The sequence below is a fragment of the Caretta caretta genome, chromosome 12 (genome assembly GCF_965140235.1).
Source record: "Caretta caretta isolate rCarCar2 chromosome 12, rCarCar1.hap1, whole genome shotgun sequence".
Lineage (NCBI taxonomy): Eukaryota > Metazoa > Chordata > Testudines > Cheloniidae > Caretta > Caretta caretta.
The window spans coordinates 39,546,708-39,572,372 of record NC_134217.1 but is presented as its reverse complement, the minus strand read 5'-3'; the positions used below and the strand labels follow the sequence as shown (position 1 = coordinate 39,572,372).

The window sequence follows — 25,665 nt, the reverse complement described above, 5'->3', positions numbered from 1 at the left end:
AGAGACCGTTCAAGCCTTGGGAATGTGACATCAGAACTACGGCTTTCACGTTTGCCACATCCCTGGCCCTTGAGCTGGCGAGCGTTCTTAGAAGGAGAAAGCCCCTGGTGTGCCAGTCCCTTGGGGGGCGCTCTTAGAGGTCCTGCTGGGCCAGGGAGAAGTTTGCTGAGATGCGCTGGAGATGTCACTGTTGCTGCTGTCGTGGAAGTCTAGGTGGCCGGACGGTCAGAGGGCGGCGCGGGGAACGCCGGCACGGAAGGCGTGTACGCGCCGGGCGGTGCCGCACGGGGCTGCGGGGAGGAGGTGCTGTGGAGGAGGGGGGGTGGGGCTGTAGCACACAATCTCCCCTCTGCCCCTGCCATGGAGCAGCTCCCCACACCTGCTGACCCTTTCGACGAGCTCGCTAGCCAGCTGCAGAGCGGGTGGCGTCTGAGCTCTCAGCAGCTCCACTGGCCCTTGCTCCTGTTCCTGGCACCCTGCCCTTCTCGTTCTTCCGGGCTTGACAGGGAGAAGGGCTTTGCTGGCGGCGTCCCCCCGAGCAGTACCGCATCCACGTGTGCTGGGGACGTTGCTGGAGGCAGCAGCCTGGGGCCAGGGTTGTGGGGGGCTCTTTGCCATTCAAGGAGACCCATCTGTGGCCCCCGCCCCCCCAGTGTTGTCGGATATATCGTGGCCCCATAGTCAGGTGTCCCAGCCAGCCGGGCTCTGCTCCCAGCCAGGGCGCTCTGGAAGGAAGGATGCACTCAGCAGTGCACGGCACGGCGATAGGGATACGGATTCCCTGCATGACAGGGGCACGTTGTGAATGCATGAGGCAGGATTCAAAGGTCCACGTTAATTCTTGGTGGGTCTCCATTGCCTCTGCGCCAAGGGTGGCCGTGGCCCCATGTGCCCTTCCCCATGTGCACTCTGGGGAGTCCGCTCCGGCTGCAGGGCTAAGAATGAGATGGCAATGCTACGGTCCTGACCCACCTGGGGTTACGGCAGCCCCCCCCGAGCAGGGCTGGGAACCCCAGTGTCCGGCTCCAATTCCAACCTGGCAAATTGCATTTTGCTTCCTAAATTCCTCTGCAGTTTCAGCTAGATCGAAGATTATTCTTATCCTCCTCTGACAAAGTGGGACTGTTCTTAATGTTTCCTCTGAATACTGTAGGGATGCCTCAGTTTCCCCAAGGCATTTCTTAAGTCTCTAGGTGGTGGGATAAGGGAGTTTAATTGTTGCAGAGCAAAAGGCCAGTGTATATAAATGGCCAACACTCTGTCTCCTGGCAACTGATGGCCTGGGCCCTTCCCCCCTGCAAGGTGAGACCTAAAGGGTTGGAGAACAAAGGAATCCGGTGACCTCCTGGCCCGGGAAAGGGACAAAGCCCAGAGGAGGAGGGGCTGGAGGGGGGGTCAGTTTGGGGCTGGCTGGGGACATGGAATGAAGGGCAGACGTGGTTGTCTGGCTCACTGCCCCACACAATGAACCCGGCTGAGGGGTTCCGTTCTCTGCACCTACAAGCTCTGTGTTATACCATGTTCCTGTCGTCTAATAAACCTTCTGTTTTACTGGCTGGCTGAGAGTCCCGTCTGACTGCGGAGTTGGGGTGCAGGACCCTCTGGCTTCCCCAGGACCCCGCCTGAGCGGACTCGCTGTGGGAAACACACGGGGGGCAGAGGATGCTGAATGCTCCGAGGTCAGACCCAGGAAGGTGGAAGCTGTGTGAGCTGTGTGTCCTGCAGACAGGCTGCTCCCAGAGAGGAGACTCCTCCATAGTCCTGCCTGGCTTTGTAGGGAGCAGTTCCAGAGCATCGCCCGGGGACTCTGTGACACCTCCCCTCAACGGATACTATGAGGCTGTTAGACAGCCGGCCCGTTCCACCTCGGAGGTGATCGCATTTCAGCGGTGGGCAAAGCGATCCCTGCATGGCTAGTCTGGAAAGAGCTTTCAGCTCTTTGGAAGATGCTGTATAAATGTGAGATCTAGAGGGCTGAACCTGGCATTTCTATGGGCAAAGCGGAATGTACAGTATTCGCTAGGACCGTAATTGGGTGTGCAAACAGCCGGGGGCAGAAATAGCCGTCTGACTGTTCCCTCCCACGTGCCCTTGCAGTAACTTTGCACAGATTCGGTGCGTGCCGTTTTGCACACACGGTCTGGTGATCTAAGCCTGCACTAGTCACACTGTTCCTTTAGGTGAAACATTCTAGTTTTGAGCCATTTGGCTCGCGAGGGTCAAGCTGGTGAGTTACTGCAGGCGGCCACCTGCTGTGGTATCAGGCGCTGCTGGCCCTGTGCTGGCCCTCAGCTCCCCTGCTCAGACACTGTCCATCTGCTGCTGGGCTCAGCAATGTCTTGGTGTCTGTGTCCGTTCCCAGGGGGTTTGCCAGGCTAACTCCTTCTTTGTTTGCTTCCCTACAGGCAGCACGTGGGAAACGCTCGCCCGTCACATTGGGGTCACCAGGTAAGGGGCAGATCTCTGCATTATGCCGCGTGGAGCTTGGGTGGTGATGGCTTTCTCGCATGCGGCCCCAGGCACGCTCCTCTGGGGCGGGCCCCATATAGGGAGCCAAGCCCCTGCTGTGATTGGGCGTTGGCTGGGTGGTCACGGGGGCCATCGGGGGCTGTGCTCCAGCCCATGAACTGATCGCTGGGGGGAGGCTCAGAAGGCAGGTCCCCACCCCGGGGGAGTGTCTCACAATTGGGCCTTACGCCTACCTCAGCAGCACCGTGTGGTGGGACAGGCCAGGGCCAGAGCCCGCCTGTGTGCCCCAGCATGCCGCCGCAGCGACTCAAGGCATTTGCTGCTGTGCTGGCAGAGGGCGAAGGCAGAGCCGCAGTCTCCTTGTCCCAGCTGGGTTTGCCAGCTTCCCTCCCAGCCTGGCGGAGGGACTCGCTCGCCCAAGGCAGGGCCAGAGGGAGCTGTGGGGTGGCCAGCAGGAGCACGTGGCAGGGCGCGTTGCTCCCTGATGGTCTGTTCCCACAACCGTGGCTGAGCCACGTGGGTCCCCCCACAGCCACTCCCACTGGCCTCTGCCCGTGGGTCTCACACAGCGCGAGGGGCTGGCCTGTCGGCAGGCGAGTGTTTACCTCTCCCTCCCCCCGCCCTCCGACTCGTTCCCTCGCAGGCTGGACCTAAACGACATCCCCAACTCTGTGCGCCTGGTGGCTCCCGACCTGGGGATCCTGCTGGTCTCTGCCACCTGCCTCGGCCTGGGCCACCGCCTGGTGCCCAAGGGCAGTGCAGCGGTGCGTGTCCAGAGGCTGGAGTCGCTCGAGCCCCTCGAACAGGTGAGACGCTGCCCCGACACTGGGTTCTCCACCAGCTGAGATGGCTGGTCTCTGACGGACAGGCGCCAGGCCCGGGTGCGGTCCCTGCTGGGATGGCCCGTGCCCAGCGGCAGGAGGAAGCTGGTGAACTGCTCTAGCTGTGGGTTAGAGCTGTCAGGCTTTTCCACCCCGGGTTTCTGTTAGCCCCTCCCGTGGGCAGGATTCTTCCCCAGGGCCTTGTCCAGACTGGCTGTCAGTGTCTCAGGTGATGGGATTTCTTCTAGACCAAACACACACACAAACAGCCCTCCACACACACTTTGGGGAGCTGTCCTGTGCAGGGCATGGACTCAGGAATGACCCCCGCACCCCCATTAGAATCTGGACCTCAACAGAACCATTCCACGGCCACGGGGATCTTCCGGGCTCCAGCCATGGCCTTGACTTGTGTCTGCAGCTTCAATCCGTGCGGTGGGGGAAGGACTTCCAGCACAGGCCAGGCCAGGCCAGACCTGCCTCAGGATAATGAGCATTGGGTCCGCAGCTGGTGTGTGTTTCCTTTCCTTGCCAGCCACGGCCCTGCTCTTTCCAGAGCCCCAGCCAAGATAACAGGCTGGATTCCTTGGATACAGGATTGTCCTTCCTGTCCGGAGCAGTTCTGCCCTGTTAAACAGGGGCACCAGACGTGGCTGCCTGGCACTAGGGCTTGTCTACACTTGAAACTCGGAAACAGAACAGCTGCAGCGGTGCAGGGATCCCCCTCCCCAAGAGGCGGTAGCCAGGTGGACGGAAGTTTTCTTCCATTGACCTAGCACTGTGTACACCGGGGGTTAGGTCAGCTGAACGACACTGCCGTGGGGGGTGGATTTTTCACACCCCTCAGCGACGGGGCGACCTCCCTTTTCAGTGTAGGAGGAAAGTGATCCTTGTGCATACGTGAGGCTTGCTTCTGCCGTGGCTGTGTACATGAGCTCAGAGGGCCTGGCGTGTGCACTAAGCTGGAGAGCCCTTGGGATGGGAGGTGTTAGAGAGCTGGAAAATGATGTACTTATTGTACCGTCCTGGCCCTCATACACGGGGAATCCCATTAGCTGACACTGAGCTCCTGGGAAAGCGGCCCCGAGGAGGAGTTCAAGGGGCTAGGTCTGTCTGGTCCCAGGTTAATCTGCAGCACAGAAGTGCCCCAACCTGTCTGCAGCCAGCCCGCCGCTTAGCACAGGAGCTGGCCAAGCTGAGCTCCCTCCTGAGCATTATTTAGCTTTTCAAATTGCTGCCGCTGGAGCCAGCTGGGAGCCTGGGAAGCTTGGCCTGGCCGAGGAAGCCCCAGAGACCACTTATGGAACAGATGTGCTAATGGGATTAGCCAGGACCAGCGAACCTGGCCCCCTGGGAACCGCATTCCCGGCTGTGGAATCTGGCACTGCTGCCTAATTTACGGGGCAGATCCTTCAGCTTCACACTGGGCCTCGCCCTGTCTCAGCCCCCAGAGCTTGCAGGTGCTCAAGGGCTGACAGTGAGAGATTGGACTGTTCCAGTTTGCACCAGATGCCTGCTGCGTGCCGGCCTTGCATTCATTGGCCTTGCAAACCCTGTCCGCATGAAGGGCTCTTCAGCTCTGGGGCCTGGGAGGGACCCATCCCTGGGACGGGGCAAGGTGCAGCCTCCTAACGGGGGACACGTCTTGTACTCGCCAGCCTGCACTGGATCTCCCCCAAGAGCCGGGGTTGTCTGCCTGCACTGACCCATTGACCCCTTCCCCTCGGGGTCCCCCCTGGTGGCTAGGGCAGGTGTGCTGGTCGCTAACTGCCGGTGCTGTTGGATGCCGTGGCCTGGCCGTGTGCTAATGAAAGGCCTGGGGAAGAGCATGACCAGCCCGCTGGGTTGCCAGAAGGGAGGCAGCCCTGTCCAGTGAACAGGGCCTGGGGCTGTGGGTCCAGAGAGCAGGGTGCTGTTTCTAGCTCCACCGCTGCCTCTGTCATCTGACCTAGGGCAAGTTGTGGTCCATTCCTGTGCCTCAGTTTCCCTCTCTGGAAGAAGAGGCTCGGGCACCCCTTGTTCCCAGTGAATTTGGGAGGGAATCCCCGCCCGCCACCCTGGGGCATATTTATGGGAATGGGACGTGAGCTGGGGTTAAAGCAGAGGACTAGAAACTGGGGACCTCTTCCATTCCCAGCTCTGGCATTGCTGTACTGCCATCTTGAGCCAGGCCCTCCCCTGCCCTGTGCCTCAGTTTTCCCATTGGTTTGTAAAGTGCCTCAGGCAGACGGACAGCTCTAGAGAAGGGCAGAGGGTTCTGATTCCCTTGGCCTGACTGACCGGGGTCACCTGGGCCCTTTCCCCACGACTGACGCCCTGGAACTGCAGGGCGAGGGAGCCCCCAAACATGGGTGGGGCTCGGTTCCTCCCATCACCTGCACTCCCGGCTCAGTGCAGTCGTCCTTTGTCCTGCCTGCAAGTCACCCTAGGGCCTGTCTGTGCATGGGAACGGGCGGGCTCTTGGCCCATTCACCGGCGGCCTTTTGCGGCAAACCACATCAAGGGCCCCAGCTGACTTGCCCTTTCAAGGCACCACAAAGACTCTCCTGAGGGAGGAGACCAGCACCCGAGGCTAATCCTGGCACAATTGTCCACAAGCTGCTCCAAGCCTGACTCACCCAAGCCCCCTCAGCATGGCTCTGGGTATGAGGGGCCCCAAGGCAGGTGGGGGAGAACCCCACAGAGAGTGTGGAGCACAGGGCCAGGCCCCCCACCCATCCTGGTCCTCCCTGGCCTGTGTCCAGTGAGCCTGGGTCATGGATTGATAGCAGCCAGCTGCTTCTGCCACGGACACAGAGTGCCCTGGTGTGATGGCAGAGAACCTGGCCCGTTGTGTTTCCCGGAAAAGTGGGGGGCGAATGGAAGGATGAGGCCAGTCGGTCCCATCCCGGACTGGTGCTTCCCTGCAATAGCCCCAGCTGGAGCCTTTGTTAGCTGGTCAGACAGCTCCCATGTAACAGCCACCGGCTGCAGGAGTGAGTCTGCGTCGAGCCTGGGAGGCCGCTGGGGAGAGAGCATGTGAAGTCGGGCGTTGCAGCCTCCTGCACTGCTGATCTGATCCAACCCCTACTGGTCTTAGAGATGGAGGCCAGCCCTCCCCGCTGGGCCCTGCCGCCAGCCCCCAGTCCCTGAGCTAGCACCCAGCCACGAGCTGCAAGGCAAGGCTGTCCCCAGCTCCAGGCTCCCGGCATCTCGGAAACCTTGTTTCAGCAGCTGCTGGGCCCCTCTGCCGATGGAGCCAGCCCAGCGCGCCTGGCTCAGTGCTGCGTTCGCACGGCCCAAACTGCCCGCGTCCACCCCCGGGCAGATCCAAGCAATGGCACGACCGCAGTGCCGATAAACCCCTGGCCTCGAGCGACACGTGATCTCCGCAGTGGGGAGAGCCAGCCAAGCGGTTCCCTCCCAGCCCTCACCCCACGCTCCCTCTGCTCCACGGAGGAAGTTTCAGGGCGTCTGCCCAGATAACCGGAAACTTAGCGCTGCCAGCGCACACTGGGTTCGGTTCTACTCCAAAACCCCACGGACGCTTTGGCCTCCTGCGTCTGCACATCCTCCAGTATCCGGACCCCGCAGAGTTCTGTCCAGCCTGTCAGCTGACACGCAGCCCGAGATCTGGCTGCTGCAGCTACGAGCCCAAATATGTAGCCCTCTGGCAGCACCGTTTGCGGAGGATCTCAAAGCACTTCACAGATCTTCGCACGGCCCCTGTGAGAGAGAAATCCCTTCTTCCACTGGTGAAATGCAGCCACTTCCGAGCTGGAATGGAGACGTCGAGCAGCAGCTGAGGACAGGACGTGCAGGGAGTGCTGTGTCCCGCTGAGCACGTGTGGGGCTTTCTGGGCGGCAGAGTGGAATTACCACAGCACGAGTCTGGCCAACATGCAGGGCCAGAGCCCCCCCGTTTCTGCTCCAGGAGGGCAGGACTCTCTGACGGCCGTAACTCCTTGGCGTCTCCGTTCCTTTGCAAGTCACCGGCTTCCCGGCTCCCACCCCAGGGGCTTTGGAAGGAGGTTGACGCATGGAGCCTTTTATCCCGCCGGGGGGATCCAAGCATGGAGCCAGCGTGAGGATCTAGGCACGGAGCAGGCAGGACGTCCATGGCGGGTGAAGAGGAGAGCTGCTCCAGGGCTTCTCTAGCCCCCACTGATTTGGGAACGGTTTGGATGTTGGACCCTTTGGAGGCCAAACCCCAAACTTCTGACCCGCCAGGCTCCCCACTGGAACCCCCCATCCTCAAACTCAGGGCTTGTTGGGAAAATCACCAAGAAAATGGCCCATGAGCAAAATCACCAGGCCTGGCCTTGCCGGCAGCGGGACACCTCTAGTGCCCTGAGACAGGGGGCAGGAGGCCCTGCCCCAGTGCAGCATAGAGTCTAGCACACCCTTTGTGACAGCCGTGTGCATCCCCCTTTCCAGCCAGAGGAGAATGAGTCCTGCCCAGGACCCCACACGCTGGGCCAGGGGTAAGGAGCTGGTTTGGCAGAGCTGGGCCTGCGTTGCCCAGAGGCTGGGGTTTGGAATCCGGGTGCGTGGGGCTGGTGCTGCCTGGCGCCGGGGGGCGGGGGCGGTGATGCAGGCAGTGTTCCCCCCACGCCCACCTGGAGGGAGCTCCTGCTCCTCTGCCCCCCACCCCCATCCCTTGTTCCGGGCGCCTTGTAAAACCCAAGGTGAGTCACCCAGCGAGCGGAGGAGGGACCGCGTTTGCTCCTCGGTTACCATGGGGACCCTAGGAAACAGCCTGAGTAACAGAGCTGATATTATGTGGGGCTCGCCAGAGGCCAGGCTGCAGCTGGGGCCGGGGCCAGATGGGCTGGTGGCCGAGTGTCGCCACCTTCAGCTCCTGGAGCCTCCCGCAGCCTCCCTGTCCGGCCCCTGCTGCAGCCCCTGGGCTTCATCACTGGAGCGGTGCTCCTGGCGAGCTGCCCTCGGGGCCCGGCGCAGCTGGATCTGCAGCCCAGGCTCCGGGGCTCACAGCAAGGGGTGTCTGGGGGCAGCGGGGTGGCACATGCGGCCTTCTCCCTGGTGTGCTGTCCTGCAGCGCTCTCTACTCCCAGCACAGAAAGCCCCTCCTGTCCCATCCCTTCAGACCCTCGCTGAATGGTGACCAGTGGAACGAATCCTCCCCCCTGAACAAACCAGCCCGGCAGGTCCATCCCCAGCCAGGGCACCCAGAGGTGCCTGTGGGGGCAGGACGCTGGCACTCCAGCTGATGAGGCCAGGAGGTCACCGCTGTGTTTGAGGAGTTGGCGTTTTAGAAGCAACCAGTCACTCGAAGCCTGAAGGGGAACCTAGGAATTGCAGCTGCGGAAATGAGCATTGGTCCGTCTAGCTGCAGGAGAGGCCAGTGCTGCGTGCTTCAGAGGAAGGTGGGAAAAGCCCACAATGCACCTGGCTAAGGCTACACCCTGGGAGGGGATGCTTTACTGCCTCAGCTGGTGATCAGGTTGTGGCCTGAAGCCTGAGGATCAGTTGCCTGAGTAACTATATCCTAGCAACTAGGACTTCTAATGCTGCAATCCATGGACATCTGGAACCCTTGTTGTTCGCCTCACTAATACCCTGCAGCAGTGAGTTCCACGGGTGAATTGTATATGGCATAGAGAATTCTCTTCTCGTCTGCGTAGTGGTGGTGCAAGGTGCTGGACCGGCAGCTCCAGAGCCTGCAGGCTAGAACTGCTAGTGCAGGTAGTGGCACTGCATTTCCCCGGCTCTGATCCGTGCCCCTGCCCTGGAAGGGGCACCCCCAATGGAGAGAGCTTCTCCGCTGAGCCCAGCAGCAAAGTGGCACCCAGTCTGGGGTTTGTTTTGTGACAGGGACACAGGACTGAGGCCATCAGGGCAGCAAGTGGCTATGGGATGGGAAAGGCCTCTGATGACTACCAGTCAGCGACCATCTCCTGACCCTCCTCTTCTCCATCTGACTTGCCCCTGGTTCCTCAGAGGAAGGGGCCTTGGGTTGGGAGCACTCGTCCTGCCAAGACGGACAATGTTTTCCTCATTAGCTGTGCCTGCGGTTCCAGGAGCTGCCTGGACCATCCCAGGAATTGTCTGAACCGGTGCCTGTGTTGTATTTGGGATTGGCGCGGCCCCTGGCCCCTGTGAACATTCCTCAAGATTCACATTCCTTAATGAGAGCTCGCCTAAGCAGCCCCGGGCCGCGGACCTGGGGAGCAGGGCCTCCTGCCTCTTCTGGATCAGACGCTGCCCAGATCCCCCCGTGTTCTGCCCCAGCTGGTACCTGGGCTCACTTGGCTGGAGGGCAGGTGTGGGAAGAGAGGGCCATGTTGGCAGGAGGCCGAGCGGCCAGAGCAGTGAGCCAAGTAGGAAGGAAATTTCCCTCTGCGGTTTGGAGATGCTTGTCCGCTGCATTGAGGGTCTGGCTTGTTTGGGGACCCTTTGTGGTAGTGGGTGCTGCCGGGTGCCGTGTTCAGTGGAGATGTCCCCCTGCTGCCACAACAAGCTGTCGGGGGCCTTGGGGTGCGTGTAGGGGCAGAAAGCAAAGGCGGACCTGGGGCAGCACCGCGGGGGATGTGGGCTTTGGCCAGCCTCAGGCCCAGCCGCACCTGGGCTGGGATCGGGGGCGCGGAGCCTGGCCCTCTCCCGCTCCTGCTGGGAACGTTAACTCTTCAGCTCCTCCCAGCCCAACGCCCTGCCCTGCCCTGCCCGCCTCAGAGCTCTACGGCGCCAGCGTCCCGCCCCGGGTTGCGAGGGGGATGTGTGTCAGGGTGTTCTCGTGCGCCTGCTGGCCAGAGAGGGGGCTGATTGCTGCACCCAGGAGTGGTTCGGGGCGGCTGGCTCATCCTCAGAGCTCTGCCAATGTGCCTTGGGCCTAGTCCAGCCCTTTTGTGGCTGAAGGCTGCCAGTCCTACCCAACTGGCGGATGGGTCCAGACAGGGGCCAGGTAGAGACCCAGCAAACTCGTTCCAGCTCTGGCGCTCAGAGCTGAGCGCTGTAGAGCTCCCTGGTCCCTGCTTGGTGCCTGGGCTGAAGAGACTCACTGGCAGAGAGCTGAGCTTGCGTCCCATGATGGGGACCTGGTCACCAGCACCCTGCGTGGCGGGGCCTTTAGGGGGTTGCGAGTGGATTATTGTTTCTAGTCCTGTGCTGGCTGTGTGGCTGGTTGGGAGCAGGGCCTAGTGGTTAGAGCAGAGGGTCCGGGTTTGGGTTCTGGCTGTGTCCTGACTTGCTGTGCGGTGCCACGTCTCTGAGATGGGAGCAGTGCCCCCGGTGCCCTCCTTCCAGAGGTGGCACGAGGCTTCATGCCAGAAGGATTGTAAAGCAGCGTGAGATTCCTCAGCTGCTACGACCCGGCTGCTTTCCCCAGTTCCTCAGACAGCTCTGGCATGGGCCTGTCCAAAGCCAGCTGCTCGGGGATAGACCGTTCTGATTGCTTCTGGCCGTGCTAGCAGTGAAGAAACCAAGGGGCTTCTCCCCACCCTCTGTGCCCCCGGCCCACAGGAGACAGACCCCAGCCTAACTCAGGGCCGGCCAGGCCTTTTGTTTCCCATTGGCACTGGCCCGTGAGAACGTTGCCCAGTGAGGTGGCTGGCACAGCTGCGCCGGCCCCTGGGTTGTGCCAGCCGCTGCTGCCAGGAGCCCCTTGGCTCAGCTAGGGGGAAACGCCATCGTTAGCTCTTGGGTGCTGGGGGAGGAGGGTGGGGTTTCCAGAGTGCTCAGGTCGGACCAGGGTGAGCCAGGGGCGCGGAGCCTGGAAGCTGCTAAGTCTCAGCTGCCCCAGCCCCCCATGGGGAGGCAGGTGGGAAGTGTCCGCGTCCCCCAGCAAGCTGCAGCATCTGATCTCTCTTGGTTCCTAACACTGGCTGTTTGTCCCAGCCCGGCCTCGGGGATGGGGCTGCCTGGGCCAGCCACGGGGAGCGCCCAGCAGGGTGCCTGGCAGAGCTGGCCCCGCAGAGCTGATGGAGGCTGGCAGCTGTGGGGGGAAGGGGAGGGATTTTCTCTCCAGCCGTGGCACTTGGTGCAGCAGCTTCCTGCGGCCAGCGCTCTTGGCAAGCCGACCCGGGCTGGGGCCACGCGCAGGGCACTTAGCTGGGCACTGGAGACCACAGGATGCATGGGGACGATTCCCTGCCCACCCTTCCGGCAGTGGCACTTTAGGGGCAAGGGGGCCCAGGCTCAGACAGCGAAGGAGGGGACTCGCCTGGGGTGACCCCAGAACATGGCTCCTTCATGCCTTTGATTGGGCTCAGTGTGTGGCTGCAACCCGCTGTACCCTGGCCTGCTCTCTGGGCATGGTGCCCCAAGGGCCCTCGCTTTCTACCATTGCTGTGAATTTTAGCTCCACGTGTCCCGGGGTCTGTTTTGTGACTGGTGCCTGTGACCCATCAGCCCTGGGCCTGGCAGCCTGGCGGGCGAGACGCCCTGGTGCTGATGGACGGTGCCCAGAGCAGAGCCAAGGTCTGCCTTGGCATAGCTCTCCTGGCAGAAATGGAAATACCTGGCGAGGGCCTCAGCCCCATAATTCAGTGGGGTTCCACCTCCAAATCCCACAGCTGCAAAGGCCTGGCTCCCCTGGGTGCACAGCAGGGACCCTATCAATACATCCAGCTGTGCAGGAGGGAGCTGCCCAGTTCTCCTCGGCTGCCCATCCCCCTCCAGTTAGGATTGAAGCACTCCCTGGCCCTGGGGCCGGGCCCCCTCTCGCTGCAGATCCCCCATAGCAGGGGCCAGCAGCGAGTGCAGAGGTGAGGGTGGAAAAGGCTGAGTGAATGCCGGCTCCAGGAGAGGGTTCCAGCCAGCCCTCATGCCGTTTAGTTGCGGTCTGTTTGTGTGCGTGAAGTAATCTGAACTGGATCTGAACCCGGCGCCCCGAGCCCAGGCCCGGACAGTGCCAGGCTGCGGCTGGAGCCCCGTCAGCTGCAAATACCTTTGCTGCGAGAATGGATCAGCGCGGAAGGCGGCCTGGAAAATTGCTCGGTGCCGGGAACCCAGGCTGCAGCGCCAAGAAAAACAGGCTTTTTGTAATGTGTTTTCCAAGCAGCTAATGAGACAAACAAGGCCAGGTGCAGGGCTGTGGGGTGGAGATGGCGGCAGCTGGCTCCCACACCAGCAGGGCTGGTTCCAGAGCTGCAGAGAGCAGGGATTGCTGGAGGACTGGGCAGCATGTGAGTGAGCAGTGACCAAGCTCCTGGTGGAATGTGCTGGTCTCCAGTGACCCCCATGGGACGGGGCCGGTCCCCAGCCTGCCTCACCCTCCCACCCCCGTGTAACATGACCCAACCCAGAAATACTCCCAGGTTGTGACTCTCTGACCTGGAGGGTCAGGTTATGGCTGGGGGGGGACGGGACACCACTGTACATGGGGTGATGAGGCACCTTTGCCCGCCCAGCCCAAACAGTCTGGGTCTGAATCTGTCAGCAACGGGCTGAACCTGACCCACCAGAACCTTGGAAGAGCCTGGATCTGGATCTGGACATTGCGGCCCAGGTTCCTCGTCTAGTAGGCAGCATCACTCAGTGGGCAGGACACGCAGATGGGAGCCGGGACTCCTGGGTCCTCGTCCCAGCTCTGCCACTGATTCACTACCACTGTGGGGGAGTCGCTTCTCATTGCTGGGACTCAGTTTCCCCTGCTGTGGGGTGCGGGTGAGGATGCTGCAGTGGATGGCTGGAAAGTGCCCTGTGAGAGCAGCAGAGCCCGGGGGGATCCCAGATCCCTTTCCCCTTCCCAAAGGTCTGGAGAAGCTCCTGCCTCTGAATTTATGGCATTGTCTTGGGCGCTCGCTGTTAGAGACAGGAGACCAGGCTGGCTGGGCCCTGTTCTGCTCCGGCGTGGCAGCTCTGTACATAGGGCTGCCCCCTTGTGCCCTCACCAGGCAGATCATGCGTGGCATTTATATGTAGCTACAGCTGGGCTGCTGTTGTCTGAAATCTCTGAACCTCCCCGGGGCTGAAGGGTGCAGCGAAGGGAGGAAGAGGCAGGTGGCCAAGCGGCTCCCGGCACGCCTGGTACGTGGCCCGGTGGGGCTGCTCCGGCAGCAGATTCCTCGTTGCTCCGTATTTATTCTTCCCTCGCCCACCTTGCTGTGGAAATGGCAGGTGCTTTGAGAACTGAGCAGGATGGGCAGCTGGTTCCACTGCGACTCCCTGTAACACCGGTGGCTTCTCCAGCTATCCTCCCACGGAAGCCCTGGTGGGGAGCTTGCCGCCTCTGACCGCAGGAGACGGCGCTCTTTCCCAGCAGCCGCAGCAAACTCCTGCTGTGCCACGTCCAGTCCTCTCCAGGGCTTTGCTGGTACCTTCCACCTGAGACCCTCAAAACACCAGCCGGCTGAGTGAAAAAATCCCTGCAAAGCAGGTCTGGTTATCCCTGTTTTACTGATGGGAAACTGAGGCATGGAGCCGGGGTATGACTCACCCGGGGTCAGTGTCAGAGCCAGGCCCAGCCCCTGACTCCTGTGCTCTAGCCACTGGTCACTGAAATGACCATGGTGTGGGGTGCAGAGCCCTCTCGTGTGGGGCTGGTAAAAAGGCCAGGCCATTGGGCATGTAAACCAGACCCATAGAACCTCCCCCACCTGTCGGGCCAGCGCCACAGGCTGGTCTAGAACAGGAGTCTCTGTCCCCATTTATTCCTCTCTGTGCGTCGGCGGAAACCGCAGCCTGACCATGCTGCCTGCATCTCCCGACCCGTCCATTGCTGGGGGTCCATGTCTGTCCGGTGCTCTGTACAGCCAGCGTGACTGATCCCTGAGTGTGGGCTCTGCTCCTGCCCTCCCTTGCTCTGACGCCTCGCCCCCGGTGCCCTGCCCAGAGACCGATCGAGGGTCTCCTTTCCCCGGCAGGCTCCATGGCGGTGTCGTCCTTCTCTGCATTCCATGGCTCTGTCTGCTGTGCGTCGCCTGGCCGGAGCTCAGCTCATCCTGGGCTTCCGACTAGCTCAGTGCCTTTGTACTGTAGGGATAAGGAGCCCTTTGCGTAAGCCAGGCAGGTCAGGGGCACCAAAGGCATCTGGAAGATGGGGAAACTGAGGCACAATGAGGGGCAGTGACTTACCCACGGTCACACAGTGAGGGTGACGGAGCCAGGAATAGAACTCCGGAGTCCTGCTCCTCCCTCACTCCCGGTGCTTACCACCAGTCAATGGTGTCTTTACCACGTGGTGTGTGCCGCACCCTCTGAAGAGGGGAACTGTCTCCTCCCGGCCCCTGGCTCTGTACTGCCTCCTGTGGGGCTTCGTCGCACTAGCCTCAGGAGTGCTGGTTTGTGGGGCCAGGGCGCGTGGAGAGTGTGTGTGTGTGTGTGAGACGCCCCAGCGTGCAGGGCTGGATCCCTGGATTTCCTACCACGTGTGCAGTAACTGCACCGACCAAAGGAATCCATCTCTGCGGCCGCTCTTGCTGCAGGGCCCGAGGGACACGGTGACAGCCTGGCTCTCGTTCCTTACTTAGGAGGAGGAGGAGGAGGAGGACCTGAAGAGGCCGGCTGGGCAAGATGCTGCAGAGGAGGTGGGCTCTGCGGAGCGAAGGGGGCCGCTGGCTGCTACGCTGCGGGTGAGGGCGCACTGGCTCCTGCTGGCGGTCGGGAAGTTTCTGGCCATCCTGCTGCTGGCTCTGGCAGGTAGGTGTTGGGGGGAGGGTCCTCTCCAGTTTCTCCTGGCCCAGGGTCGCCGGGTCACTGCAGGATCTGTGGCCTGGGCATGGGATGAGTCTGGGGCTCTCAGCCTAGCTGGCAGCAGAGGGGCTGGGGGTTCGGGGAGTGCGGCGGGGAGCACAGCCTGCACTGTCCCTGTTCACTGCAGAGGCCTCTGTCCCCAGTGCTGAAGTGGGGGGCCCCCATGGGCCTCAGAGCAGGGCCCTGGGGGGAGCCCCAGCTGTGACCCGGCTACTGCAGCTCTCAGCAGCCCCAGTAACAGCCCCGGTGTCGGCTCGTTCCCCAGGGATCGCTCTGCCATCTGCCTTCTCCAGTGTCTATTACCTGCTCTTCGTGGGCATCTGCACCTGGTGGGCCTGCCACTTCCCCATCAGCCACCTGGGCTTCAACACGCTGTGCGTCATGGTGGGCGTCTTCGCTGGCGGCCACCTGCTCTGCATCTACAGCTACCAGGCGCCGCTCATCCAGGGGCTCTTCCCCCCTGCCAGCATCTGGGCACGGTAAGGCCCCGGGCCTGGCCTCCCTCCTATGTTCTGACGCCCCTATCCGGAGCCCTCCCACCCCCCTGCTGCCGGGCTGGCCCGCCCCTGTCCCATCGCCCCTCCAGCCAGTCTGGCCTTCCCCTGTCCCGTTGCCCCTCCATCCCCTCCAGCCGGTCTGGCCCGCCCCCGTCCCGTCGCCCCTCCAGCCGGTCTGGCCTGCCCCCGTCCCGTCGCCCCTCCAGCCGGTCTGGCCTGCCCCCGTCCCGTCGCCCCTCCAGCCGGTCTGGCCTGCCCCTGTCCCGTCGCCCCTCCAGCCGGTCTGGCCTGCCCCCGTCCCGTCGCCCCTCCATCCCCTCCAACCGGTCTGGCCTGCCCCTGTCCCGTCGCCCCTCCAGCCGGTCTGGCCTGCCTCTGTCCCGTCGCCCCTCCAGCCGGTCTGGCCTGCCCCGTCCCGTCACCCATCCATCCCCTGCAGCGGGGCTGGCCTGCCCCTGTCCCGTCGCTCGCCTGTGGCAGGCCTGCCCCTCCAACTCCAGTGACAGTGGGCATCATGGCCTCATCCTGCAGCACAGGTGGGTGCAGCCGCCTGCCCCCTTCCTGACTTGCGGGGGGAAGACCCATCTCCCACGGGTGATATTCCCACCTCCGTCCTGCCTATCAACCTGCCTCTGGCACCAGAAGGTTCCCCTGAATAAGCCCCTCCCGAGGGAGCAGGGAAGGAAGGGGGGACCTGTGGGTCGCCAAGGAGGAGCTCTCCCGTAGCCAGGGGCTGGTTTGGAGGGGGATGCCAGGGGGAGCTGATGGAACCAGCTGCCAGTGAAGGGACCCTGGATGTGCCGATCAGACCGGGATCCAGCAAGTCCTAGGGCCTAGTCCCAGCTCTGCCACCGGTTCGCTGTGTGCGGTGTGGGCACGGCACGGCCCTGCTCTGTGCCTCAGGGGGGCTGTGAAGCTTGGTTGGTTAGCACAGCCGTCTGTGCAGTCACCAGTCCTCGGCTGGGTTCAGCGGTAACTATGGCCTCTGTTCAGCGGACGGTGGCAGTGAGGAAAGCCGAGGACGATGGGGTGGGAGGGCTGGGCTGAGAACTGATCCTGAGCTCCCCGGTTGGGTGGATTGCTGGGCCGCTGGCCCGGCAGGTGGGTTCTGTCCGGCCCGAGGACAGAGCCGAAATGGAGGGATGACCCGCGAGGCTGGCTGGAGCCCTGGCGAGAGGAGGGGGTATGGGAAAGGCTCAGGTGGTCCCGTTTGCAGAGCGGCCGGGAGAAGTGGCAGACGGGGGGTGGAGGGCAGCGAACGGCAAAATGAGCAAAGGAAACAATGTGCTGTTGTGGAAGAAAGCGCGGTCGCTTTTCCCACTGGCGTCCCGGGCAGCGAGAGGGGCTCTGGGGCATGCTCAGCACCGGGGCACCCCTTGCAAGCCTGCGAATGACCATCAGCCGCCGGCACCTCAGTACCCAGACTGGCCTGCCAGCTCCCAGCTGGCTCTGCCCCCTGGCCTTGACACTGCTTCCATGCCCAGGGGTGTAACGCCACCTCCTTCCTCCCTGCAGCATATTCGGCTTGAAGGCCTTCATCCTGCCACTGAATTGCTCCAACCCCAACGCCCTCCTCCTCAACACCAGCCACCCCTGGCCAGTCTACGTGAACCCCGGTGTCCTGCTGCTACTGTATTTCACCGTGGCCTCTCTGCTGAAGCTGAGGAGGTTGGACTCCTCGGAACGGGTGAGGGGCCCGGGGGCCGGGTACAGCACAGTGCTGTGCCCATCCTGCCCCCTTGTATCCCACCCACTGACAGGGGAGGGGCAGCTGGGAAGCTGGTGCTCCAGAGGGCACTGGTGCCAACCTGGGGACGTGGGCAAAGAGCAATCAAGCTAGCGGCTGAAAGTGGAACTCTTCACCATGCTACACAGCAGGGAGTGGGGCCAGAGCCCCAAACCATTGGCTGCCCCACTGCAGATGGTCCTCCTCCAGCCCTGCCAAGTGTGTGCCCCATGGGTCTGCAGCACAGAACCCCACAGCTAGGGATCCCTGCCAGGCCAGGCCTCTGCCCTGCAGCGAGTTCCCCAGAGCTCGCTCTCGCCCAGCGTGTGACTCCCCGAGTGCTGGGGAGCCCTGGAGAGGGAAATGGGGCATGTGGCCAGTAGGATTTGGGGGCTTTACGTGCAGTGGTATCCAGAGCATGGAGGGGACGGTTCTGTTCCAGGCAGCTCAGTCCCAGAGGCTCCCCTCTCGGAGCAGGGAGGGCGCAGTCCTTCTCTACCTGGCTCTGGGGAGACCCCGCCCACCCCCCGGGTCCCTGCTGCAGCGCCCGTCACCGTCTGCCCCACTGTGCATGTGGGAGCGAGGCACTGAGGTTGGCTCTTTCCCCCCCACCCCGAAGGACATGGCGGAGGCATCAGCGGTGGCAGCGGACCCCCAGGATGAGCTGGTGGAGCTGGAGAGCTGGCCCAGTGGGGGAGGCCACCTAGCTGAAGAAACCGAGGTTAGGACAGGAGCCGCTGGCCCCTGGGTTTTTGGGAATGGGGCCCCTGTACTGCGCTTGCCCTTTGGAGACTCCCGGCTTTCCCTCTGGAGTTAGTGCGACAGCTGGTGCCTCAGGGCAGAGGACGGGGCTGTTGGGCACCAGCCAGACGAGGGCTCGAGGGCTTGGTGGGTTAGTGGGGCCGGAGAGAGGTGGCATGGAAGGGGGGATGCTCTTGTCCCTCATGCTGGAGAGTCCATGGGGTGGGGCTGCAGGGGGCAGCAAGAAGGGCCAAGGGACACTGGGTCGGGGGTCTTGGTGCAGGACGGGTGTGTCTGTGTGTGTGAGAGAAAGAGAGAACATCCTGGACAGATAATGGCGGGGGAGGCAGGAGGAGGGGTTGTGGGGGGAGGAGAGCACACAGACCTGCCCCTTGCACCCTCCGTGGCTGTGAAGCCACCTAGCGTTTGCAGCCCGTATGCCCAGGCCTGACGCTCTCCAGACTGGGGCTGCCCAGGGGTTCACCCCCCTCCTATCTCTGTCCCCCAGCGGATGCTGTCCCCGGGCACCGAGGCCTCAGCTGCAGACACTGAAAACTGCACCGTGCACATGATCGGGCCAGGTAAGTGGCCGTAACCAGCCCAGGAGAGACACGCTGGGGGGCGGCTCAGCTCAGTGACTGCAGCGGCTGCCCCTCCCTGGGCACTGCCCTGCTGTGCCAGCCCCTGGTGCTCTCCTGGGCGTAGGGCTCCATCACGGCCCCACTCGCCTCGGCCCTTAGCTGGTCCCCACCCCAAGCCTGCAACCCCTGCCCCAGGAACCCCCTTTCCTTGCGCCCAGGGCGGGGCAGCCTCTAGAGGGGAGTTTCTAGGGCTTGGCTGGCACAGGCCCTCGTCCCTGCGGGCATGGGCTGCCCCCCAGCCCTGCTCATATTAAAGGGACCCCAGCAGCCAGGCTGAACTGGCTGCTCAGTTGGGTGTGAAGCAAAGCAGACTCCTAGTGGTCAGAGCTCAGCATTGCAGGGACGTGCACCTTCCAGGGGTCGCATAGTTACTCACCGTGTTGGGGTGCAGAATGGGGGGTCTGTTCCTGTGTGATCCCCCAGGCCCCACCGCCCCCTGACCTGGTCCCGGGCACTGCGTCTGTCGCTGTCTGATCCCCTCATGGCCCCACAGCTCCCTGCGCTGACGCTGGGCACCGTGCCCATCGCTGTCCGATCCCCCCACAGCCTCTGACCTGGCCTTGGGCACTGCGCCCATCACTGTCTGATCCCCCCATAGCCTCCAGCCTGGCCTCAGATACCGTGCCCGTCACTGTCGGATCCTCACGGCCCCCGGCCTGTCGGTGCCGCTCTCGTTCTACATCGGTCCCAAAGTGCATGGCCAGTTTTCAGCCTCGCTCTGTCTCCTCGAGGCGGGTGGGGCTGAAGGGGCTGGTGGGGAGATTTTGGGGCAGTGTCAGGTGCCTATGGGGTGAGCTGGAGCCTTCATGCCCCGTGGGATGGGCTCCTCTCTGGGAGGTGATGGCCCTGGGCAGTGGGGGTGTATCTGGGCAGTTTTGGGGCTGTTCTAACCGTCCCTGCGATTCTCTGGGCAGTGAGTAAGAAGCCGGAGCGGCGCAGGCAAAGGCTGCCCCTGCACGCGCTGGGCCACGTGATAATGAAGCAGAGCTACGTCTGTGCCCTCATCGCCATGATGGTGAGCCTGGGGCAGGGCTCCGAGCGGCTGGGCAGGGGGAGCGCCGGACCGGAGCGCTGAACCCAGGGGGGGCTGGGCTGACATGGGCAGGGGGTACGCCTGCTCCGGACCGGAGTGCTGAACCCCAGTGGGGGCTGGGCTGACGTGGGCAGGGGGTACGCCTGCTCTGGACCGGAGCGCTGAACCCCAGGGGGGGCTGGGATGACGTGGGCAGGGGCCAGCTCTGTACTGGGGCTCCGAGCCCCAGTTTGGGGGCTGGACTGACATGGGGTGTGGGAGGGGGTGCACCAGCTCCGGATCAGGGCTCTGAGTCCCAGTGGGGGCTGGGCTTACATGGAACATGGGGAGCGATGCACCAGCCAGGTGCAGGGCCTGAGGGCAGAGTCTCCTCTCCCCACCAGGTGTGGAGCATCACCTACCACAGCTGGCTGACCTTCGTGCTGCTGCTCTGGGCCTGCCTCATCTGGATCGTCCGCAGCCGGCACCACTTCGCCATGCTCTGCTCCCCCTTCCTCCTGCTCTACGGGCTGGCGCTCTGCAGCCTGCAGTACGTCTGGGGCATGGACCTGGAGCCCGAGCTGCCCACCCGCGTCGGCTTCATGAGCCTGGAGCAGCTGGGGCTGGTCAGGACCAAATACCCCTGCTTGGACCTGGGGGCCAAGGTAACCCCCCCTCCGCTCCCCTCCCCTCCCCGCCTTTGGGCCGGCTGGTTCCTCTGCCCGTGGCTGATCTCCCGCTGCTCCCCACAGCTGCTCTACACCCTGCCCTTCTGGCTGCTGCTGCGGCAGTTCGTGAAGGAGAAGCTGCTGAAGCGCCAGCGCCCGCCCGCCCCGCTGCTGGAGGTGACCGTCTCCGACACAGGTGAGAGCCCCTCCCCCACAGCCTGCGGGGTGACCCCGAAACACCCCCGGGTCCTGCCCGGGGCCTCGGCTTCCCCCACCTCCACGGGGAGCCCACGGCAGCCTTCGGAGGAGGAGGTGCAGCGAGTGCGCGCTGGCCGGGGAGACGCTGCTGCGCCCTCCGCCGTGCCCTGGGCTGGAACGGGCACAGCCGGTGCCTGGCCGGGGCCGTTGTGGCACTGCAGACCTGTGTGCCGGGATGATGAGGGGCTGGTCTGCGTCCGGCCGGATATAACTGTGGCGGGACCTGGGCAGCTGTGTGCCCCCCTGCCCACAGTAGCAGGGCTCACAGGTGTTGCTCAGAGCAGCCTGGGCACGCTCACTGCTTTGCCATGGGGAGGGGAGCGGGTTGGGGAGCTGGCCCCCTCTGCCTGGGCACGGAGCAGGGCATCTCGGGCACCAGCGGGCTCTGATCCCAGGAACCATGCCTGGTGCCACCTGTGGGTGATGTCTGCGTATCTGGGGCCGGAGCCTGCCGCCCACCAGGGAAACGTACATGCTGGGTCGCCCGGAGCCGCTTCCCTGGCTCAGGCCTGGCATGTCCCCGGCTCTCACCCGCTGTGCCCTGCAGAGCCCGGCCAGCCACGGAGCATGCTGAAGTTCTTGGGCGAGCTGCTGATGGATCTGTACGCCAAGTACTGGATCTACGTGTGCGCCGGGATGTTCATCGTGGTCAGCTTCGCCGGGCGCCTGGTGGTCTATAAGATTGTCTACATGCTCCTCTTCCTCCTCTGCCTCATCCTCTTCCAGGTGAGGCCTGCACCTGGCAGGAGAGGCTGGCTGGCAAGCCCTGTGAGGCACCTAGGCTGGGCATGTTCCCTGCATGGGGCGCTAGCCTAGGCAGCCGCTTGCTGTCTGATCCCCATGATCGGCCACTGTCTGCAGCTGTGATGGGGAACCCGCCTGTGTCGGGTGGGCAGGTGCACCAGGCTGCTGGGTGGGGTGCTTCCCGGCCAGCCCTCCGTGCCGAGGCTTAAAGAAACCTCCAAGGCCCCATGGGGTGACTGGGCCACTCTGCGGGTGGCAGCCATCAGGTGGGGCAAAGCAAGGGGCATTGAATTAACTGGCACAGCCGTTGGGGGTCCAGGCCAGGCTCCGAGGGGGGTGACAGGGCTGCGCTGGGCGGGGTGATGGTGCAAGCTGATCATGGGCTCAGGAGAGGGAGCGCGGCACCCACCCTACCCTGAGGACAGAGAAGCTGGGCAGCCCTGCTGGGAGCTGGGGGTGCGGCCGGGGTCTGGGCTGCAAGGGAGGTGGGGGCCCAGGAGCTTATGGCTTCCGGTCCCTGCAGGTCTACTACAGCCTGTGGAGGAAGCTGCTGAAGGGCTTCTGGTGGCTGGTGGTGGCCTACACCATGCTGGTGCTCATCGCCGTCTACACCTTCCAGTTCGAGGACTTCCCCATGTACTGGCGCAACCTGACCGGCCTCACCGACCAGCAGTGAGTGACGCCCCGGGGGCCGCCCAGCGGCCGCCCCCCCCTCCAGCCCTGCCACTGCCTGCACAGCGCTCCAGGCCAAGCTTTGCTCAGTGGCTGCTCCAGCTCCTAGGTGCTCAAACCCTGCCCCAGGGTCAGAGCCTCCAGGCGGGGTCGCCCCATCCCCTCGGCAGGGCAGGGTCTTCCCTGGGAGTGGGGCCGGAGTACACGGCGCTGAGCTGGCCCTTTCCAGAGCCTGGCCCAGTGACACCCCCCCACCCCCCGAGAGGAATGGCAGGATTGTTACCTCCCCCTGGTCTATGGAGAGGGAAACTGAGGCACAGAGAGGGGCAAGGACTTCCCCAAAGGCCGTCTGTGGCAGAGCCAGGGACAGAACCTAGGAGTCCTGTTTCCCAGCCCTCCTCCTCTCCTAGCACAGACTCCAGCTCGCTCTGTGGCCGCTCAGGTGATTCCCACGGAGGACGTTCCCGGGTCCCAGCGCTCAGCCTGCTGTCTGGAGCGTGTGCTGGGACCGGACGGGACCAGGGCATCTCCGTGTCAGTAGCAGCCTGCATCGCCAGGTGCTCTGCCAGCATGCCCATTCTGCTCCCCTGGGGACAGGCGGCTCCAGCCGGTTCGACTAGCTGCTCTCCCACCAGGCTGGGACCGGGGCAGTGCCCCGGCTGCAGCTCTCCAGCTCTGCTCGCTGCGGCTGGGGAGCAGCGTTTGGGGTTGGATGCAGGAGTCGGGGTGGGGGCTCCGTCGCCCTGGCCCTCAGCTGCTCTCCTCCCATCCAGGCTGGGCGACCTGGGCCTGGAGCAGTTCAGCGTCTCCGAGCTCTTCTCCAGCATCCTCATCCCGGGCTTCTTCCTGCTGGCCTGCATTCTGCAGCTCCACTACTTCCACCGCCCCTTCATGCGCATCACCGACCTGGAGCACGTGGCCCTCCCGGAGCCCCGGAGCCCGCCTGCCCCCAGGTATGCTCCCTTCCCGCCTGGTGCTGGATGTGCCCTGAGCAGCACGGGGGGGACACGGCTTGGGGGGTGGCTGCAAAGAGGAGGGAGCAGCAGCCTGGGTAGACCCAGGGCTGGTGTCACTGGCCAGGTGATTTCCCAAGAGGGGTTAAGCCGGGCATCTGTGGGCCCTGACTGCTGAGTAGACCCAGAGTCCCATCAAGCCTACTCTCTGGCCTGCCTGGTGCCCCAGTACAGCGTGATGAGCCAGGGCTCGCAGTCTGGGCCCTTGGGTTTGGCTCGGCAGTGGGACAAGTGGGCAAATACGCCAAGCAGGGTCTGTGGGGACAGGGAGCCGGGAAAGGGGCTGGGGCAGGCTCTAGGAGGTGTGTCTGGAAGGAGAGGGCGCAGTTCTGGGCATCCTGTCTGCTCCAGCCTGGTGCTCCTCTGGGACCCCTGGGCTGGGAGCAGGGGTCCCTTCTGCAGACAGGCCTGGATATGAGCTTGGGGTGGGGGGTGGGCTGGCATGGGACCCTGCCTCTGGCGTTCATTCCCCTTGGTCTGACACGAGGGTAGTGGGGTCCTGGTATCTCCCTGTGCAGGGGCAGTGCAGCCCCTTCCCTGATGAACCTCCCCTGCCCCTGGGCAGCCCCACGCCCTCTCCCCTGTCCATTTGCCCCACGTGTTCAGGAAGGGAGTGTGCGGTGCCTGGTTCCCAGCCGGGCAGGGAGCAGCGTTGGGCTCCTGCATGTTCGGGTAGCACCTGCTGCTGGCTGCGCTGTGGGGCTGGGCCGTCCCTCCCCAACCTCCTCCCTTGCTGCCCTGAACGAGGGAGGGGCCAGCTGTGGGCGCTGGAGCCGAGCCTAGCCCTGTCCTGAGCTGCTCTTGCAGCTGGGCCTCGGGATCCAGCCCTGGGCACGCTGCCGTGCAGAGCGCTGGGGCGGGTGAGCGGACGCGGGGCTGTGCCCAGCGGGCTGTCGGAAGGCCCCAGCTGGCCGGTGCAGCGCGTGGGATCAGCAGAGGGCCCTGCCGGGGGCCCTGCCGGATGCCAGGGGCTGCAGGAGCAGGGCAGGTGGCTCAGCAGGGCCGCCCTCCCCTCGGAGCGCTGACCCCAAGGCCCCGCATTGGCGCTGGCGGGCGCTGAGCTGCTTGGGGCACCACCTTTGGGATCCGGCTTCTGCTTCTTCAAGGGCCCCTGGCCCCTCTGCTCCCGGCATCCCGGCCCCGGGGATCCCCCTCTCAGCTCCTCCCCTGAGACCCCGTCCCTTCCCTCCCTGCTGCAGGTGCGAGGAGGCGCGGGGGAGCCACCTGCTGCCCCGCGCGGAGGAGGAGGCTGACCCCGGGGACGCCGACTCAGCCTCGGAAGGTAATCGCCGCTTGGGGCGCTGGGCAGAGCCCAGCGGGGGAGGGAAGGGTGAACTGGGGTAAGCTGGGACTGTGGGGGAGGGGCCGTTTCTCCGGGGGGAGGGATGTTGGGAAGGGGGAGGGAGCCTGCGGGGTGGGGGGGCACTGGTGTGGGAGGGAGCAGGGAGTTGCAGGGCCTGTGGGGGGTGCTGGTGGGGAAGCGGATTGGGAGAGCACAAGGGCGGGGGCTACTGAGGGAGGGGCAGGGCACCGAGGGGAGGGGAGTGCTGGGCATGGGGTGGGTGCTGGTGGGGGAGGGGACATGGAGCCCAGGGTACATGGGGGGTGCTGGTGGGGGAAGGGGGAGGGGAAGTGCCTGGCGGGGGGCGGGGCTGGGCGGGGGAGGGCACGGCACGTGGGGGACCGGTGTGGCCGTGACAAGCTGCCCTGCTTTGCAGCGGTGCCCAGTAAGTGGGGCCTGGTGCTGGAGCGCCTGGTGGTGCTGGGCTGGACCTTCTCCGACATCCTCACCCGCGGGCAGGTCTTCGTGCGGCGCCTCCTGGAGCTGCACGTCCTCAAGCTGGTGGCGCTCTATACCGTGTGGGTGGCGCTGCAGGAGGTAACGGGGATGGGCGGGCGTGCTCGGGAGACCAGAAAGGAAAATGCCCTCGAGGGCTCCCACCCTGCTGCTGGGGAATCTGCCTCTGCCAGCCATGGGGAGGGCCCCATAGGCAGGGGGGGATCCGCGGGGCAGGAGGGAGCGCTGCGTCAGGGTGGGAGAGGGGCCGCTAGCTAGCCGTGGGTTCCTTTGGCTGCCCTACGACTCAGTGGGGGGCCCCGGCCGTCCGCGGTGAGGCTGGAAGGTGCCCCTGGAGTTGGGGGCCCCCTGACCCGCGCCCCCAGCTCTGCCCTTGCTCCCGTGTGCTCTCTGCAGGTGTCGGTCATGAACTTCCTGCTGGTGGCGCTGTGGGCCTTCGCCCTGCCCTACTGCCGTTTCCGCCACATGGCCTCCTGCCTCTGCACCGTCTGGGTCTGCATCATCATCGTCTGCAAGATGCTGTACCAGCTGAAGGCCGTCGACCCGCGCGAGTACTCCAGCAACTGCACCGAGGTGCGCGGGGCAGGGGCGGGACAGGATCCAGAAGGGGATCGGGGCTCCCCCACAGCCTGCGGGCTCCCGGCACGCCTGTCCCCGCAGGGCAGCCCGACGTGCTGCCACCCTACGACGGCAGCTGCCAGGCAGTGGGAAGGATTGGCAGCCGGAGGGTCTGACGCCCCTCCTCCGATGGAGAATCGTGGGGACCCCCGGCCGGGGGGCTGGGTCCCTCCCCTGGCAGCTAAAGTTTGTTTGTGTGTTTGCTCCGCAGCCTCAGCTGAATGGCACCAACCTGCTGGGGGCGGAGCTGAAGAACTCCACGCTCTACCGGGGCCCCGTGGACCCTGCCAACTGGTTCGGCATCCGCAAGGGCTTCCCCAACCTGGGCTACATCCAGGTGGGTCGTTCGGGGGCAC

The 25,665-nt window shown here is 64.1% G+C and overlaps 1 protein-coding gene across 5 annotated transcripts in view; it reads left to right on the top strand.

Annotated features, from left to right (window-relative positions):
* Window positions 1-25,665, top strand: part of PIEZO1 (piezo type mechanosensitive ion channel component 1 (Er blood group)) — a 110,495-nt gene that overhangs the window by 60,282 nt on the left and 24,548 nt on the right. For 3 of the 5 annotated variants that reach the window (XM_048870829.2, XM_048870830.2, XM_048870827.2), the window contains exons 4-20: window positions 2,406-2,448; window positions 3,113-3,275; window positions 14,699-14,867; window positions 15,187-15,400; window positions 16,934-17,105; window positions 17,764-17,865; window positions 18,394-18,466; window positions 19,441-19,541; window positions 19,943-20,203; window positions 20,291-20,402; window positions 21,012-21,190; window positions 21,732-21,880; window positions 22,654-22,833; window positions 24,093-24,175; window positions 24,612-24,772; window positions 25,088-25,264; window positions 25,521-25,646. In XM_048870829.2, coding sequence (XP_048726786.2) covers window positions 2,406-2,448; window positions 3,113-3,275; window positions 14,699-14,867; window positions 15,187-15,400; window positions 16,934-17,105; window positions 17,764-17,865; window positions 18,394-18,466; window positions 19,441-19,541; window positions 19,943-20,203; window positions 20,291-20,402; window positions 21,012-21,190; window positions 21,732-21,880; window positions 22,654-22,833; window positions 24,093-24,175; window positions 24,612-24,772; window positions 25,088-25,264; window positions 25,521-25,646 — 2,465 coding nt within the window. The remainder of the gene's footprint in view (window positions 1-2,405; window positions 2,449-3,112; window positions 3,276-14,698; window positions 14,868-15,186; window positions 15,401-16,933; window positions 17,106-17,763; window positions 17,866-18,393; window positions 18,467-19,440; window positions 19,542-19,942; window positions 20,204-20,290; window positions 20,403-21,011; window positions 21,191-21,731; window positions 21,881-22,653; window positions 22,834-24,092; window positions 24,176-24,611; window positions 24,773-25,087; window positions 25,265-25,520; window positions 25,647-25,665) is intronic. The other 2 variants (XM_048870828.2, XM_048870832.2) reach the window with 2 other exon arrangements.